Source organism: Mesoplodon mirus, assembly GCF_964341445.2.
Source record: "Mesoplodon mirus genome assembly, chromosome: 8".
NCBI classification, from domain to species: Eukaryota; Metazoa; Chordata; class Mammalia; order Artiodactyla; family Ziphiidae; genus Mesoplodon; species Mesoplodon mirus.
In genome coordinates, this window is record NC_138984.1 from 92,527,650 (window position 1) to 92,546,672 (window position 19,023).

Genomic DNA, 19,023 nt, shown 5'->3' on the forward strand with positions numbered 1-19,023 from the left:
AGTTCCCCAAAATAGCCTCCTCAGTATCTCCATATTTGGTGGACTCTTGGAAAATGAATTACTTGGAAAGAGTGGGGAGTTATTGGAGGCATCTAGATTTAGGATAGGGTATATATTTATCCACCTCTTCAAAAAATTTTGTTCAGTCAGTATTGACCACTTACTAAGCACTATGTTACTAGTATTCATCTTTGCTTTCTAATTCTCCAGTGTACTTAAAAACTCACTGTTTCATTTTTAACAGTTGAGATAAATTGACTATCTTAACTACAGTTGGCTTTCCTAAATGTTTACTTTTTTAGTTAGCTAGTTGAATAGTATTACATTTGCACACTAACATAAAATAAGCAAGCATTAGAAAATATCATGATTGTTTTTAAATAGCTTTTTGTGTGCATAAATATTATTGGAAACAAACACATGGTTTATTTTATTTTATTTTTTCCTTTTAAATGTCTATTTTTGGTTAGTTTTAACTAATACATATGCTTCTTGCAATAAGAGTTTGTGGGTATTTAAATGAACAGTTTGTAACTTTAGAAGTTAAATAAATTGGAAATATTGAAATTGATTGAAAAGCTAGTCTCTAAATAAACCTAGTAACCTAATAGCAAAAATGGCTTTAGATTGATATAACTAAGCACTCTAATTTTGAAACATTTTCAGAATAGGATTTTTATTCCTGGGGGGAAAAATAAACTTCATTTAAAATATATGTATAATTATTTTGTGAGCATTCTTTTTCCTTCCAAATGCCAAAAGGTGTACTCGATATTTTTGTTATGAAAATCCTGCTTGTTTAAAGTATTGTAGCAATTTTATAAATCAGTAAAACTGAGCCATGTCAACACTGTGGGGAAAAATGCTTAATAAGTTTGCCATGTCACTAAGAAAAATTTTCGAAATTTAAGGAAGGGTAACCTTTGCTTTAGAAAAAAATATGACTACTCGTTTGCTGCATACTTAAATGTAAGCTCTGTTTGGCTAAGTTAAAGTCAGTGCTGTCATGTGAGAAAAGATATTAGGAGAATAACAGTTAACCTTGAAGTGGAAACATTAAATGGATCATCTTATTTGGCGAGATCAGGGGTTCCCTACCTTGGCTGCTCATTAGAAACCCCCAGGAGCATTTAAACTTCCTGATGCTAGGTTGACCCAGACCAATTACAGTGTTATTTTTAAAAGCTCCTCAGTAATTCCAATGGGTAGCCAGGGTTGAAGACCACTGAGCCAGGTGGAAACTCCCACTCCTAACTGTTGCATTTAAGAAGAGGTGTATATAAAAAGCATTAAAGTTTGGGACCATCGTCTAACAGCGTGAAAGGCCAGACATTTTTCCAGGTTGTTCTTAGCATGGTCTGAGGATCATCAGCATCAGCTTCACTTGGGAGCTTGTTAGAAATGCAGACTCCCAGGTCCCCACCCCAGATCTGCTGAACCAGAGTCTGCGTTTGAGCAAGTGCAGGTGGTCCCTATGCACTTTAAAGTTTGAGAAGCAGTGTTGGAGGTGGTATTAGGTGAATGTTGATCTTGATATACCTGGCCTTTTGCTTCTATCTCTGTTTTTCTGTCCTAAGCGAGTCAAGACATTTTCACACAGGGTTGGAAAATGAAACTAGCAACGTGTGCTCATGTCAGCAGGTTAATAACTAAAGATGATTTTCTGATCTAGAGCACATGTGACAGAAACTGCCATCACTATCACCATCACCATCACCATCAAATTCCTCTCTCCCTAAGATGGGGAAAGAGAAAGGAACTCAAAGAATGGTCACCAGGCTGAAGGCCATGCTCTTTCAATCCCTTTCACAGCCGCCTTGTGTATTAAGGAAAAATGGAAAGTATGGTCCTTGTAAGGATACTTCTTCATTCATACCATTACTTTGAGGATTCTTTTTTGAAAGAAAGAAATTTGAGTGAAAAGATACTCATCCTAGTCATAAACTGAAATGAAGAAAACCAAACCCTCCAAGTCCTCTGGAGTAATATCTACGCAACTCCCAGCTTTCAGAAACTTCCCCTATCATGGCCGCAGTCCCCTACCTTAAACATTCTAGGGTCTCAGCTGGTTTCCCTTTGTCTCAGCACCCACCAAGAATCCAGCTGATTGTTTTGTCAGGATGCCTCCTTCCTTGTAGGTTGGAAAGGTTCTTTTCTGTTATTTCTTTAGGGCTCGTAACATTGTTTCCACAAAGCTTTTGGCTTTGCCACCTCTGTTCCTATGATATCCTGGGTCAGATAAGCACCCTATTTCCTGGCTATATTGCAAATGCCAAAAAAACGATCAGTATTTCTGGCCTTAGCTTTCGGAGAAGAGGAATTGACTATGCAGGGGCCCTTTTTTCTGGGAGGGACCTGAAGGGATGTTGTTGTCTACCCTGCCCTGGAGCTATAATGACCTGGAAGGGGAACAGAGCCCTCTTCTCCTTAAACCCTCTCTCTGGCCATCTCACCCCCCAGCAGGTTTGATTTTTGCAGTCGTGAGAGGTGGCAAGACCACAGTGATAAACGGAGACCAGGCTTCTAGATCCAGCTCTGCTACTAGCTGTGTGAATTTGGGCACGTTATCCGAAGGCTCTGGATCTCAGTGTACTCCACTTTCCGCTTTCCTCCTGGAGGCCCTCTCCAGGAGGCCTCATTCTCTTCCTTGTGGTGGTCTTTCTGCTTATCGGGACAGGGCATCTCGGTCTCCCTTCTGGTCTTGGCCAGATGGGCCTGCTGGTGTCCCTTCTCTCCAGCTTGTTTGGGTTGTTTGAGGCAGGGAAGTGGGAGTAGGGGAGGGACAGCCAGCCCCCCGTATGGATGTGGGCCAGGGTTCTCAGCAGGTGGGGGAATGAGGAGTCAGGTGTCCTGACTAAAGTCTAAAAACATTGCAGTGGTGTCAGATGGACGAGGCTGTCAACAAAGAGCTGGCTTCATTCCCGTTACAATTGCAGAGAAGAATTCTGCCCCCATGTTCCTCTCTGAGGCTGAGGCTGGTGTCAGACCAGGTTCCTTCCACATCCCTGAGATTTCCCCTATAACTCAGGGAATTTATACTTATTATATCCTTAGCAAGGAGCATTTGTCTTTGAGGCTCTGCTGGCTCAGGAGAGCTTGTAGGTAAGTACAGTCGGCCTTCTGTATCCATGGATTCCACATCCTTGGATTCAACCAACAACGGGTAGAAAATACTTGAAAAACAAAATTCCAGAAAGTTCCGAAAAGCAAAACTTGAATTTGCTGCACCAGCAAATATTTTCATAGCATTTACATTGTATTTACAACGATTTATATAGCATTTACATTCTATTAGGCATTATAAGTAATCTAGAGATGATTTAAAGTATACAGAAGGATGTGCTTTGGCTATATGCGAATACTACGCCATTTTATATAAGGGACTTGAGCATCTTTGGATTTTGGTATCCACTGTGGTCCTGGAACCAATCCCCCACCCCCGGCAATTCCCCGCTATACTGAGGGGCAACTGTACACACCAACACAAGGCTTGTTAACAGAGGCCCCTCCTGGCTGCAGAAGGAGAGGAATGCCAAGCACCAGAGCCATGGAAGTGGTTTCCAAAGCAGGGCTTATCCTGTTTTTAAGGGAGCTGTGTGTAGATACTTCTGAGATGGCTTGGGCATCTATCTGCTGGTTCCCTCTCTGATATGTGTAGGGCAGTATCTCTTAAACTTTTTGAATCATTGGCATCTTTAAAAATGAAATGAAAACTAAGAACAATGTCCCTTAAAAAAAAGGAGAAAAATATATGCATAATCTCAGGGAGCTCAGGGACCCCTAAAGATTCTAGGATAAGCATGAATTTCAGGTTCGGAATCCTCACTTTTAGGACATGCTATCTTTTGCAGTGATTTCCTGACAGATTGGAAAGCGTTGGCATACCTGCCCACTGCTCTTACCTGCTTCCCACCTTTTCTTAAAATGGAGCAGGAGTAAGTGGGAGTCATCCCCAGGAGCCACATTCCTGACATCGCATCCTCAGAACTTGGCTTGTTGGGCCAGATTCTTCTACCTCCGTTGCAGTTCCACAGCAGTGGTCATCGTCACTGAGAAGAATTGCGGCAGTAAGTTGCCCTCCTGTCTCCACAAGTCACCCCCTCTCCCACACCTTTTCCTTTACCTGGAGAGTCTACCAGTCTGGCTTTATTACATGTTTCCCTAAGTCCCCAGACAGTCTTAGGAAAGACCTTTCCACGGATGGCTATAAAGCCTAGGAATGGTAATTACAGGGATATTATGGGTTAGAAATTTGGTGATAGGTGAAGGTCTTCCTATGAGTGGAGTCCCCTGCGAGGAAATAAGCTCTTGGGCATAGAATGGCAAATACATGTCATAGTTTCTCAGAACAGCTAAAGACTTTGTAAAAGTAAAATTTGATCAAGTAACTAGTTTGCTTAAATCTCTTTCATGATTTCCCTTACCTCTTAGAGAAAAGCCCAAAGTCCGTAATATGGTATAAGAGGCCTTTTGCAATGTTGCCCTGCTTCTCACCTCCAGCCCTTCAGAGGTTCTTGCACCCCCTTATTAACTTGTTCTCCTTTTTTGAATGTGTCGTGCTCTCCTTGCCCCAGACCTCTGTAGGCGCAAGGATCCTCTGCCTGAAAGCTCCTTATCTTCTCAGTTCACCCCACACTTTAGGTCGCAGCTTCTACATGTGACTTCCTCTAATCTGACTGTTCCCCAGTTCTCTGACTGGATCAGGTGCCCTAGCAATGTGCTCTCAAACGCTTTGGATTTTTCTTTTTTTATCATAGCACTTAATTTCATTTCTTAGGTGATACCCAGTTCCTCCTCTACCAAGATCCAATCCTCTTCACACCTCCCATGTTTCCACCTACTGTGGCCTGTCTCAGCCTACATCATGTACAGTACCAGTGAAAACAGTTCCATCATCAGATAAGTTCGGGGAGCATTGTATCGCCTCTTGGAGGACCACAACACACACTAGCTCATCAAAGGCTCTGGGAATTCCTGCATAGAGAAGTACGATTTCCCAAATCCTAAGTTTATTTGTCTGTGGGACAATTTTCCCATAATATCTACCAACATCTCGAGGAAGAGTTTGGGAAATATTGACCCAGACATACCAAAAGGCATAAGACTATTTTTATACCCTTAGAATAAAAATCGATGGGCCAGAGTTTCCTTGGTGGTGCAGTGGTTGAGAATCCGCCTGCCAATGCAGGGGACACAGGTTCAAGCCCTGGTCCGGGAAGATCCCACATGCTGCAGAGCAACTAAGCTCTAGCGCCACAACTACTGAGCCTGTGCTCTAGAGCCCGTGAGCCACAACTACTGAGCCTGCATGCCACAACTACTGAAGGCCGCGTGCCTAGAGCCCGTGCTCCACAACAAGAGAAGCCACTGCAACGAGAAGCCCGCGCACTGCAACGAAGAGTAGCCCCCGCTCGCCGCAACTAGAGAAAGCCTGCGTGCAGCAACGAAGACCCAACGCAGCCACACACACACACAAAATCGATGGGCCAATCTATTTTCTTTTTTTAAAATAAATATATTTATTTTATTTATTTTTGGCTGCATTGGGTTTTCTCTAGTTGCGGCGAGCGGGGGCTACACTTCGTTGCAGTGCGCGGGCTTCTCATTGCAGTGGCTTCTCTTGTGGAGCACGGGCTCTAGGCACGTGGGCTTCAGTAGTTGTGGCTCGTGGGCTCTGGAGTGCAGCAGGCTCAGTAGTTGTGGCACACGGGCTTAGTTGCTCCGCGGCACGTGGGATCTTCGTGGACCAGGGCTCGAACCTGTGTCCCCTGCGTTGGCAGGCGGATTCTCAACCACTGTGCCACCAGGAAAGGGTGGCCAATCTGTCTTGCAAAAGTCCTTCTATTTACCTAGCAGACACTGTTTTCTCCTATTACAAGGAAACTAGGTTTTCTCTGCCCGATTTTCTTAAAATTACATTTGGGGCTGAATAAACAAATACAAATTACTTAGTTTTCCTGGAGCACAATCATAAAACATTATTCTTGAAGAATAATGTCTCACCATGGAGACTGTCAATTTAACCTGTTATTTTACTGGCTGTTTCTGATTTACCTACCTCCCTACCTCTAGATGGTTCATCTATATAATTGGCTACTACTGGTTAGAGATAATAAATTCATCTTTTGAGAAACTCTACCAAAACACGTCTTTTAAAGATGTGCTGTCTCATGCCCATGTTGTCTAGTGTTATGGGTTGAGCTGTGTACCCCTCCCCACAGATATGTTGGGGTCCTAAACCCCAGTACCTCAGGATGTGACCTTGTTTGGAGATAGTCTTTACACAGATAATAAAGTTAAAATAAGGTAAAATTAGTGTGAAACCTAATCCAATATTGCTGATGTCCTTCTAAACAGGGGATATTTGTACCCACACATGCATGCAGGGAGAATGCTAGGTGAACAGGTGGCCATCTACGAGTCAAGCAGAGAGGCCTGGAACAGATCCTTCCTTAACAAGTCTCAGAAGGAACCAGTCCTGTTGACACTTTCATTTAGGACTCCTAGCCTCCTCCCCGCCGCCCCCCAAGGGTTGTGGTACTTTGTTCTAGCAGCCCTAGCAAAATAATACATCTGGTGATTACAAGTGAGGTCTGTGTTACACCCCCTCTAAAATGTTGTTCTGGTCCCTAACTTCGATGTTTTGCATGGTGGTCTCTAATATAATACTGATTGCTGGTGTTTATTGGGTGCTGTGGCAGCACTGCTCTAAGAGTTTCACACGTAGTAATTTGTTTAATCCTCACAAAACCTGTGAGGTTGATGCTGTTATTCCCATCTTATGCGTGAGAACATCAAGGGATACAGAAGGTCAGTAATTACTCCAGGTGACACAAGTTAGCAAATAGCAGATCCTGGATTTGGGTTGGCACTCTGGGTTTTGAGTGCGCATATGTAATTCCTACACTATGCCGCTTATGAGTGTAGCCAAGTGGGGGCTTTATAAAATAGACAGGAAGGATTCAGCAGAAAGAGGGTCAGGAACAGAGTGAAGATTACTCATAGGTTTTGTGGATTGGAGGGTTGAACCAGGAAGAAGGCGTCTGCTTGCTGCTCTCTGGCGCCCCCTGCCGACAGGGGGGAGAGACAAGGTGGTCTGAACCGGAAATGCAAAGCTGCTGGGAAGGCACTCCTGGGGCTGTTGGAGGTGGGGTGGGATTGACAGGAATCCCCACCCACCCTACGCGGGGGAGCGCCGTTATTGGAGGCGCTCTCAGAGGGAGGCTTGCTGGTAAACCGGGGAAGGGGTGCTTGTAGTTCCAGCCGAAGGGCCTCTGAGGGACTTCCCAGGGTCCTCCCTACGCAGTCCTCTCACGTGTGACCCCTTGGCCACGCCCTGCCGCACTCAGAGGCGTGGGCTTCTGCTACTGGTTGAAAAGAAGTCAGGCCTCTCGGCTTGGCGTGGATTTCCTTCCCGGGATAGATCTTAGCCCCTCCCCTTTCTCCCAGGCCCAAAATGGATCTCTGGATTTGGGAGCTGCAGCTACAGTTCCTTAAGCTTCAGAATTCTGAGCAGCACGGACTGCGCCTCAGCCACGGATAGGACTCCTTAGAACATGAGCCTGTCAGGGCTGGGAGTCGTCCTCAGGAATCCCTGCCTCTCTCGTTTTAAGGTAAGAACTGGCATTTCAAGTTTTTAGATGGTGTAGTGGGTGCTGTCCGTACCTCCCAGATCCAGGTGATGTGTACCCGGCCCAGTTTCTTGTGTATTGGCTGTTTAGCTGCCCTAGTCTGCAGAGATTGCTCTGGCCAAGGGGTGCCCCTCACCCCGGAGGTTATTTCCCTCTTCCCGCCCCCGCTCCCACAAGCCCCCAGCCTGTAGGCACTAAGTGGCAGATAAGCGGGTACAGAAGGTCAGCGCCTTTGCTCCCAGGTGGAACCAACTCTGGTGCAATTTATGCTCCCTGTGGGATGCGGCTGAAGCTCCCGCGGAGACCACAGTCTTGCTTAGCTTTCTTCCTGTACTCTGCTTCCCTCACTTCCTTTTTCCTGAGAGCAGTCCCTCAAAAAATTACTTATACTAGAGTCTAGTCTTAGGCTCTGCTTTTAGGGAATCTGACTTAAGACAGAATACTTGCTGAATAAATTAACGAAGACCCAAGATCTTCTTTGGGCGAGTAAGAATTGACAGTGCATTTGCTTCAGCTTTGGCCGCTTGTACTTACATTTAGGGGGTAATTTAGGCAAAGAATCAACTTTATAGGTTTACAATTAGGATTATCTAATTGAGGTGGATAAATACAGATTTTTCTGGTGCTAGGTATTTTATTATGAAGTTGTTTTGAAAAGCCTAGTAGGACTATACCATTTAAAACGAGTTCTTGGGCTTCCCTGGTGGCGCAGTGGTTGAGGGTCCGCCTGCCGATGCAGGGGACATGGGTTCGTGCCCCGGTCTGGGAAGATCCCACATGCTGCGGAGCATTCAGGCCCGTGAGCCATGGCCGCTGAGCCTGTGCATCCGGAGCCTGTGCTCCGCAACGGGAGAGGCCACAACAGTGAGAGGCCCGCGTACTGAAAAAAAAAAAAAAAAAAAACAAAAAACGAGTTCTTTAGCTTTGAAGACTTCTGTCTCAGTTTGGAGCTGCAGTAGTCAGTAATGAATTCAGTTGCACAATTGATCATTTTCCCTGAAATTGTCATATTCTTTTCTATACTCCTTGAGGGACAGGGTCTATTTCATCTTGCTCATCTTTGCGTTGCTGTCTGGCACAAAATATCGTGAATTATAGATGTTCAATATCTCTGGATTTAACGATTCAGCTCCCATAAAAATATTTTTCTTGATAATAAGTTTAGAAGATTTGATCTATTATTTTGGGGGATTTTTGTTAACTTTTGGGGGTAACTTTATCCATGAGAATCATATCTATGCTTTAAAAAAATTGTGGAATGCATTCAACATGGTGATTTAAATATTTGCTGTGAAGAACTTGAATTGCTCCTTCTTATCTATGATCATTTCTGTGATTTGCAAAGGCACATACCTCCCCAACCCCAGAATTTTACAGAAAACAACCAGTCACAAATTTTGAGGTGCAGATAGCTTGCTTTATTTTGTTGTTACTATCTCAAGGAGGTCCAACAATTATAACTAACAATTGAATTTAAACCTGCATGAAAAGAACTACATCAAATTGATATTTTGGGCAGTTAGTAATATTTTGTTGTTTTTAATTTAACGACAGCTTTATTTTGTTGTTGTTGTTCTTTATTTTTTGCTGTGGCTCATTGCTTAGTTGCCCCGGTTTCTCTGGTGTAATTTAAATTTAGAGCTACCACACGAAGGCGTTGGCTGCACCCCGGGACCTCCAAGAGTTGGCACTGCTCTGGCATAGGAACGCATGAACAGCTTGGTTAAATGAGGGGATGGCCAGGTGATGTTGCTTTTCCAAGCTACCCAGGCACTCTCTATGGTCAGAGACAGTGTGAAATGAGCGAACAAAGTGTTGGCCGTTGCACTTTGCTCTGGTAATATTTAAGTCATCATTTTGAGGGTGACATCATCAGAGAAAATGTAAGACGTTAAAGTGTTGCTTACAGGAGGGTAAATGCAAACATCACCAATGCCTTACATTTCTGATTCAGTAAGTATTGGTGCACATATCAGGTGACGTGCACAGCATCAAGTCGGTGGATAGGACATCTTCAATGGGGAATTTCTCGACCCATTGAGGCATACTTAGACATCAACATTATGTTGAGGCACAAAGATTGATTAAGTGTTGAGCAGGGTATTCGTTCCATAAGAAACTTTCTCCTACCAACAGTTAGTTTCAACAGTTACATTGTAAAATGTCATAAAACAAATGGTACAAAACTTTATAACCGTTAATTCGGCTATATACAGTATGTACATGTCACTAGAAAATGTATAATCTTCTTAGGTCAACAATTAAGAAAAGATTGAAATGCATATTTTTGAACTTCGACTCATTTTTAGGTTGATACAAAACTACATTTTTTAAAAAGTATTTACAGATCAGAAAGATTAGTCTATGTGAATCGTTAGGAAAGGTTAAGAATGTCTGAATATGAGAGCACAGGCCCTCTTAAATGGATCGAATATTTATATTCACAGTAGCAGAGTCAGATCCAAATTCATTCTCTAAGCTCAGGGTATAAAGTCCACCATCTTGTTTCTGTACGTCCATGATGATCAGAGTCGTCAGGTCATCTGTGTTTTCAGTATGGAATCTCCCTTGCTGTTCTTGATTCTGAATTTTTCTTCCACCATGGGACCATGTTATTTCTGGGGTAGGCTCACCCGTAAAAGCGCAGGCTACTGTTAAAACTTTGCCCTCGTCAATGCTGATGTCAGAGGGAAGAGCTTCAATTTTAGGTGGAATTCCTTTATGGAACAACAACAACAAAAAAGTTTTAGGATCACTGGAAATATAACCGTTTGCTTTCTACTGAATGGTGTGTACTAAGGACTCTACCATGCTACTAGGCTTGTCCACCTCTACCTCTACCAGTAATTTGATTGCTCACCTCTGAGGCCTGCTTTAAGCATCCTACTCGTTGAGCTTTCCATAAAACTGCTGGAACTCATGCCTACAAAGGACTCTTGCACGGAGGACATGCTTTGGGCAGACATGCTTGCGAATTTCATTTCGGTCATGCTGCTAGCGCTGCTGCTGCTGAAACTGCTGAAGGAGGCCTCCTGCTTAGAGGCAGACATGTGGACTGACTGAGACGAGAAGCTTCCTTGCAAGCTCGTGTCACCACTTGTCCTCAATACTACCTCTCTGGGAGGTTCTTCAACTAGAGCTGTGGAGCATAGCAGATACACAGTGAACACCAGTGTCATCTGGTTAATTGCTGACATCTGACACTGACTTACAGAAATGGGACACTTAGACACACACACGGAAACGCAACACAAACAATTTGCTGTGGAAGCATGAGCAAATACATACATACAGTTGTCAAGAGCTAGCTCAGTGTCTCCCAGAAACGAATCCTTATATTTCTATCATTACATTACATGCAGGTGCTAGAATCACTAGGAGAAAAATGATTAGTCATACAGAAAATAATTTTTATATTGTGCATTCTGAAAATACATGTGATAGGACAGTTGGTAGCTTTGCTTTGAAAGTTAACTTATCCATGTTTCTGTCTCGCTGTAAAGAAACGTTGACCGTTAAGAATGAATTCACACAGGAGGCCTGTGTCTCTTACACATGGAACTTAATGAGGCTCCAGAGAGTTTGCTGGGCTCAGAAGACAAAAGCAAAAAACAAACAAAAAAACTCAGATAAGGGCCTTAAGCAAGTAAGGAAAATGGTAAAGATATACTTACGAAGGACCGTTAAGGAAGCAGTAGCTGAACATTGGCCGTGGAAATTTTTGGCCTTAATTGTGTATTTCCCACTATCACTTACTGAGGCATTTCGGATTTCAAGAGAATACACATTTCTGGAGCGACTTACGCTGATATTTGAAGAAACAGAAATCTAAAAAGAAGAGCAAAAAAGGGTTTCTTTGAGCTCTTCAGGAGTAGAGGGAGTATTTAAAGTTTTCTTCAGTAATATATTCATAACTCAACTTACTGGCAGGTTGTTTTTAAACCATTCGATTTCAGGCGATGGCTCACCACTGATTTCACAAGAAAAGAGAACATTTTGCCCTTCGTTAACATTTTGAGACCTGGGCTGGGAGATGAAGGCTGGAGCATCTGAGAGTTCTTTGCTCAGGGTCAGATCATACTGACACTTGATGATTCCTTGGCTGGTTTTGCCAATGCAGGTGAGGATCCCTTCATCTTTGTGACCAGCCTGCTTGATGGTCAGCGTCTGGTCGCTGCCTGAGACGCCATATCTGTACTCCTCGGAGTTACTGAGCTCTACCCCATTCAATACCCATTTCACATCAGTGGCACCAGCAATGTTGGCTTTTAAAGTCACTTTCTGACCATCAGGTATACTCATCTGAGTAGAATATGCTTTAATCTCGGCCTGAGTTCTGATTTCTTCTGATGCCTGTGATGTTTTAGTGACTTCCTCATGGACAATGGATTTTTCCAGGGAGGTCGCTTCTGATTTCTTGGCTTTTTCGGAAATCAGAACTGTTGAAGCTTCCTCCTTGAGGGCCAGCTTCTCTGGAGATTTAACCTCTGACATCTTGGTTTCTTCAGAAATTAGGGCTTTTTTGGAAATTTCCTCTTGGACAGCTGCCTTCTTCTGGGATGTACTTTTGGAGGTCTTTTGTGTAGATACTTTCTGTATCTCAGTGTCTTTTACAGCTGAAAAAGAAAGCTCTATAAGGCAAACTGAATTGGAAAGAGGCCCCACCCTCTTCTCTTGTGGATTCCGTAAGTGAATAGTATACAAAGAAAAAATATTAACTTAACACATGCAGTGTAGGTAATACCTAACTCTTTCTCAGTCCCAATCTTGGAAAGTTGTCATGCATGACTTTGGAGATCAGTGTAATGATTATTTAAACTAAACTAAACAGAAGAATGATTTTTACGACTTAAGGGAAAAAAAAGTTTTGAAAAGAATAGTTGAAGGATTTAGGAGATGGGTGGATTTAGGAGATTTTGAGTAATTAAAACAATTGAATTATGTTTTAGAAGACTGAGATGAAAGCAAACTAATTTTTATTGGGAAAACTGATACAATTCTTTCATTAACTTTCCACTGCTTTAGAAAATTAGCAAGAGTGAAGTTTTAGGGAAGAAGTGCCATTTTGTATAATCACCTGATGTTCTTCTTAAATGTTCCGGGGAGCAGTAATCTTATATAATCTCTATGGAATCTTATATAACACCACATACAATTAGACACTTAATAAATATAAAAGTATATGCTAACTTCAAATATGTGTATTTGTACATTTGTGTACAAATGGTATTCTGTAACTTGGTAAAACAGTTTTATTTTAATACTTTGTGTGTGTGTGTGTGTGTGTGTGTGTGTGTAAGGAATAGTGTTTAGAAATGTTTCCTTCATATTGTTTTCTGAAAACTATTGGTAAGAATAAAAGCCAACCTACCTTTTATTGTTAATTTGCAGCTAGAGGACACAGATCCAGCTGAATTTTTTATTGTACAAGTATAAAGTCCACCGTCAGAAGTATCAGTCTTATGAATTTCTAGGAAGAATCCTCCTTTGTCTTCAGAGAGTTTATATTTACCTCCTTGTGTTATAGCCTGTAGAATGCACGTGAATTGAGTTTTAAAAAGTGATCTAATTTTAAACTTTCTTTGGGAGATGGGGAAGAGGGAAGAGGTTAGTTGTTTTAGAAGATAAGATTAAGGATCATTTAAGAACTGGTTACCTTTCCATCCTTTGTCCAGGTGACAGTCGGCTGGGGTTCTCCAGTAGCTTTAACTGCAAATTTAGTGACACTGTCTGAAGAAATAGTTGTATCCTGCAGCCCAGTAACAATTACTGGTTTTGTGGAAACTGGTTCAGGAGCTTTTGGTTCAGTTTTCTTGGTTTCTGTTGGCTCAGCAGTTTTTGGAGCTGCTTTCTCGGTTTCTGTTGACTCAGCAGTTTTCTGAGCTGCTTTCTTGGTTTCTGATATGCTTGAAACTTCCTCATGGATATTCTTAAAGGCTTGTCCCACAAATTGGAAGTTAGTTTTGGAAGTTCCACCTTCACCAGAAATCTCACAAACATATTCTCCACAATCAGATTCAGTGAGGTTATGGATTTTGAGCTCATAGGTACCATCTGCCGAATAATGAAACTGGAAATGCCCATTTTCCTTCAGTTTCTTACCATCTTTATACCAGGTGACCTCTTTTGCACACAGTACAGTACTTTCGACCACACAGGTCAGCTTTGCTATATCTTTAGAAGCTTCTGCTTTCAAGGACTGAATTATCTTGGGTGGGGCAGTGACTGGCAGCTGCTGAACCTTTTCTGTTGGTGTGGGTTTTATCTCTGTGGGTGATACAGCTTTTGGGTGAGAAGTCACCGGTTCTGGGGATTTCACTTGTTTTGGAGACTTGACTCCTTCTGGGGATTTTACCCGAGGCTCTGGGGATTTGACTTTCGGTGGTGATGTCAGGGCCTTTTCAGTAACCCTGGCCTTTTGAATGGTCAGAGTAAACTGTGCCTCTTGCTTCCCTTCGCTGTTCTCTACCACCACGCTGTAGTTGCCCTCATCCGAAGCCTGGACTGAAGAGATCGCAAAGGTTGATTTGTACTTTGTGGTGGTCACTTGGTGGCGGGCGGAAGTGCTTATGACTTGTCCCCTACGCAGCCATGTCACAGTCGGTACCGGCTCACCATCTGTATCGCAAGAAAACCTTGCAGAGTCGCCTTCATACACCGTTATGGACCTTGGCTTCGTGAGAATTCTTGCTGCCAAAGTCGTCTTGATCTTCCTGTGTGTGGATTTTTCTTCCAGCGACTTTTCTTCGACTGCAGCACTTTTCATTTCTGCAGATGCATGGTGTTCATATGATGAGAGACTTTCCCTTGTCTCTGTCATCTCTGATTTCATTTCCCTGACGGAAGAGGAAGCTTCCATCTCAGATGTTTTCTTAAATGATGAAACCGCATATGCCTCTGTTCTCGTCAGCTCGGGGAAAACAGATCGGGGGACCTCTTCGTCTCTGCGCTGGGAAGCATAGGTGGTGTAATCCCCTCCCGTGACGTCCAGGGTTGCATAGTCAGAAGCCTCACCTTTGTAGTTGGTGCACACGGCACGGTATGTGCCGCCGTCATCAATGTGACAGTCCAGAATTTCCAGGGTCAGGACCCCACTAGTGTTGGTGTAATGAATCTTACTGCTCTCTTGGAGTTCTACACCGTTGTGGTACCATTTGACCTCGGCAGTTGGCTTAGACTGAACATTTAAGATAAAACGTGTATTTTGGCCGCACGGTACCCTGTGGGAGCGCATCCTCAGTGTGATTCGAGGCATGTGGTCCAGCGTAAAAGGCTGCTGACTCAAAACCTCATACTTCCTTTCTGATGTCTTCTGAGTTTTTAAAGCAGCTTTCATGGACTCGTACCTGGAAAAGATATCAAATCTTGCCGACCTCTCAAATCTTGACAGTGAACGCTCACTAGACACAGGGCTGGGGGAACGTGGGCGAGTCCTCTCTGGGGTAGGAGACCTTCTTTCTACGTCATCTTCATATTCATATTCCTTAGCTGGCTGTGGCCGCGGCCGGATCAGCTCGGACACCGGCCTCATCAACTCGATGTAGGTCGGAGACAGGGAGCGCCGGCGTCTCAGCAGCCTGGACACCGAGGAGGAAGTGTCTCTCTGAGCGTGTTTGGAGCTCTCATATTCTTCCTCAATTTCCGTTATTTCAGTCACTTCTCTCTGGCGTCTTGATTTCTTTCTAGATTTTTCTTCCTTCGCCATGTGGTCCAGCTCGCTTTTGTATTCCGAGAGGCGCAGGGTGGTGGTGACTGGACGCAGCAGCTCTTGGTCCTCTCTCTCGGCCATGATCCTCTGCCGCTGCCTGGGCTGCCTGTGCCAGGCGCGGGCGTGCCGCTCCTGCAGCTCTGCGTAACTCGTGCTGGTCTCCGCCTTCTTTGGGATGTGATACTTTGAGTATCTGAAGTCTTTTCTTGCTTCCTCCACCTTGACGTGAGCTTGTGGGGAAGGGTAACGCAGACTCGAAAGCTCAAAACGTGGAGGGCTCCGGCTTGGGGGTGAGGCTGAAAAACCCAGTTCCAGCTCTTCTTCAAGACGCAGCCTCTCTTCCTCTGTTCTCTTCATTGCCAGGTAGTCGTCAATGGGCAGGAGTAATTCTTCATCCGAGATGTCACCGAGAGAACGTCTCCTGGGTCTGTAATAAAAGTAATAATCAGGGGAAGGTGTACGCCGGCGGGCTGGTCTCACCATTTCAAGGTCGTCTTGGGACAGTTTGGGAATCCTCCACTTGGGTCTGTATTGATCGGTGATGCGTGGAAGAGGCATCACGTAGAACTGTTCCCATCTTGAAAGGCGGATGCGCTTGGGTCTTTTCTGTACAACTCTGTCCATCTTCCCAGGCATTTCAAATTGATCACGTATCTTTTTGTACCATTTCATGTCAGACATGGGCACAAACTGCTTAATGTGTTGGTCTTCTTCTATGGCGGCTGGTTTGTACTTGCGTGGCTCTGGTACTTCGTAAGGCATGCGGAGTTTTCTCTCCTCCTTCTTTTCTTCTGCCTCAAGTTGGTATTCCCCTTTTACAGTCTTGGTGCTGACGGCTGGTTTGTAAAGGATGGCAGCTTCTCTCAGTGCCTCCTGGGCGACCTGTGTCAGTGGCACAGTCTCAGTTCCGGAAAGAATTTCAGCCATTCTTAGCGTCTTGTCAATTTGCCTCTGTACGTGTCGTTCGCGCTCCTCCTTAGTCTTGAACTCCTGTTTGACGTACCTCAGGCGTTCCACTTGTAGGTGAGCCTGGCAGCTGGTGGATCCAGCAGTGTTTGTGGCTGTGACTCTATAGTAACCCGTGTCTTCAGGCAAAGTATCCCTGATATGAAGAGCATAATAATCCAAGCCTTCGTGGATAATTTCAATGTTAGGCCCGAGGGACAGTGGCCGACCGTCTTTCTCCCATTTTAATGTTGGCGGGGGGATGCCAGACACCCTGATCTCAAAGCAGACACTTTGGCCTTCTTGGCATTCTGCGTTTGCCAGTAGCCGTTTGAACATGGGTCTTAGGGTGGTACCTGCTGGAGGTGGGTGTGGGGTCACAGTCAGCTTTGCTTTGCAGCTGTCTTCACCATATTTGTTTCTTGCGACAACAGTGTATTCGGCAGCATCATCCATAGTTACACTGTTGATTGTTAATTGGTAAAGACCCTTGTCAGACTCAAATGTGTACTTCTTATCATCATCACCTGGTTTGATTTTCTGACCTGATTTATACCATGTTACTCGAGGCTCTGGGTGGACAGTTATAGTTACTCCAAACCGGACATTTTCACCCACATAAACTGTCCTGTTATAGAGAGGCAGTGTGAATTCTGGTGGCCTTTCCAGGAGTCTCATGGTATCTGTTCTGCGCTTAATTTTCTTTATGGTTCTACGGCAGTAATAGTCGTAAACTTCTCTCACACCTTTAACAAACAGCTCTGCATAAGAACTGTCTTCCCCGTAGTCATTGACTACTTTGCATCTGTAGGTACCGTCATCGAATTTGGTAATGTCTTTGACATACATGGTGGCCACTCCATCATCATAGGTGATTTCATATTTCTCACTGTTCTCCAGCTGTCTGACACCAAAGTACCAAGTCACTTGGGTAGACTGATCGTAATTTTCAATTTTGCATATGTATTTGACATATCCTCCTTCTTCAACGACTGCATGCATTATCTGCCCAGAAATGGGGCCAATTTCAATGGATGCCACTTTAACTTTAGCAATGCTCACTCCCTTCTGAGATCGAATTGCACCACCACAGGAGATCCTGGCTGCAGACACAACCAAGTCGAGGTCTTTCTTGATCAGGGTGTGGTAGTAACGTCGGTGTTTCAATGTCCTGATCACTTTAGTACTGACTCTTTCTATCTTCTGCTTCAGCCATGGGTGCTGGAGAGCCTCAGATGCTGTCATGCGAGATTTTCTCTCTTTCACTAACAGCCGGTCAACAAAGTCCATGGCTTCAAGGCTGATCTCTTGGAATGCTTCTTCATCAAAGGTATATTCAGCATTCATGATGTTCTCAATTACCTGTTGGTTAGTTTCAGCCAGGAATGGATTGATACCACTCAACAGCACATACACGAGTGTTCCGAGTGACCACATGTCTGTGGCTGTGCTGACAACATCATGCTGGTGGACTTCAGGTGCATAGTATTCAGGGGCAGTGAACAGAAGCCTAAAGTTGTCCCCTGGCTTCAGCTGACGGGCCTGACCGAATTCTATGATTTTAATGGTGGAGCTCCTTCTTGTTTGGTAAATGATATTTTCTGGTCTAATGTCAAAGTGTCCAATATTATGACTGTGTAAGAACTCAAGTGCTTCGCAGACCTGGCGAACATAGCTTACAATTTCTCTCTCATTAAGTTCAAAAGCACTTGTGTTAATGCGTTCAAATATGTCAAGTCCTGATATGAACTCAAAGATCATAACTAATTCTTCCATGCTTTCAAATGATTCATGGAGGTATAAGATATTTCGGTGCCTAGCGATGTTTAGAATGGAAATTTCTTTCTTTACCAAAACCTGATCAGTCCCTTTGACTTTAACAAATTTGGCCATGTATGTCTTCTTTGAGGATGTTTCAACACAACGGTGGACAATTCCAAACTGACCACGCCCAAGATCTTCAGCAATCATATATTTATCATAGAGTTCCTTGGTTGAAGAGTGAGATGCTTTGGTCATAGAAACTTCCCTGGTTTCATCAACCTCTTCATCATAGTTCATAGCTCTGGTCTTATCTTCTTTGGTTATGGTTGGTTCTGAAGGCTCAGAAGGCTTGCTCATGCCAAATTTATTTTCCGCTGTTATACGGAACCGGTAACTTGTTTTTCCAAATAAGTTGATCACGGTATAGTGTGTTTCTCGGGCCTGTCCTACGCGGATCCATCTTTCTGCAGTGGTCGCACATTTTTCAACAATGTAGTTGGTGATTTTGCTGCCACCATCAGAAGCTGGCTCAGTCCATGTTAAGTTGACAGAATCTCGTGAGACGTCACTAACTTTGACTCCTCTGGGTGGGTCGGGAACATCGGCCACGTCCAGTTCAACTGTCTTCTGATCAATTCCAAACCTGTTTTTAGCACAGACCACATAGAAACCAGCATCTTTTCTCTCCACTCCATTGGGGAAAACAAGTGATGTGAAAGATCTTGTGACAATAACTTGGTAGTGGCCATTGTTGTTGATGAGATCTTGTCCTTTCTGCCAGGTGATCACTGGGGCTGGTTTGCCACTGAATGGGATCTTGATGCTAATTACCTCACCTCGGAGAGCGTGGACTGCTCCCATGCCTTCAAGATTTTTAGGCAAGTGTATCTTGGCTGGAACTGTATCAGAATAAAAGAAGGAAGAATATAATTTAGCAATTCCCAACACTATTTAAGAGCACCCCCCCCCCAATTA

At 43.9% G+C, this 19,023-nt stretch overlaps 1 protein-coding gene across 1 annotated transcript in view; it reads right to left on the reverse strand.

The window, feature by feature from the left end:
* Positions 1–8,922: 8,922 nt before the first annotated feature.
* Positions 8,923–19,023, reverse strand: part of LOC309809376 (titin) — a 299,194-nt gene continuing 289,093 nt past the window's right edge. The window contains exons 324-329 of the mRNA XM_082630429.1: positions 13,288–18,947; positions 13,003–13,159; positions 11,556–12,247; positions 11,306–11,459; positions 10,492–10,770; positions 8,923–10,348 (exon numbers count right to left, since the gene is read on the reverse strand). Coding sequence (XP_082486555.1) covers positions 10,050–10,348; positions 10,492–10,770; positions 11,306–11,459; positions 11,556–12,247; positions 13,003–13,159; positions 13,288–18,947 — 7,241 coding nt within the window. The 3' untranslated portion in view covers positions 8,923–10,049. The remainder of the gene's footprint in view (positions 10,349–10,491; positions 10,771–11,305; positions 11,460–11,555; positions 12,248–13,002; positions 13,160–13,287; positions 18,948–19,023) is intronic.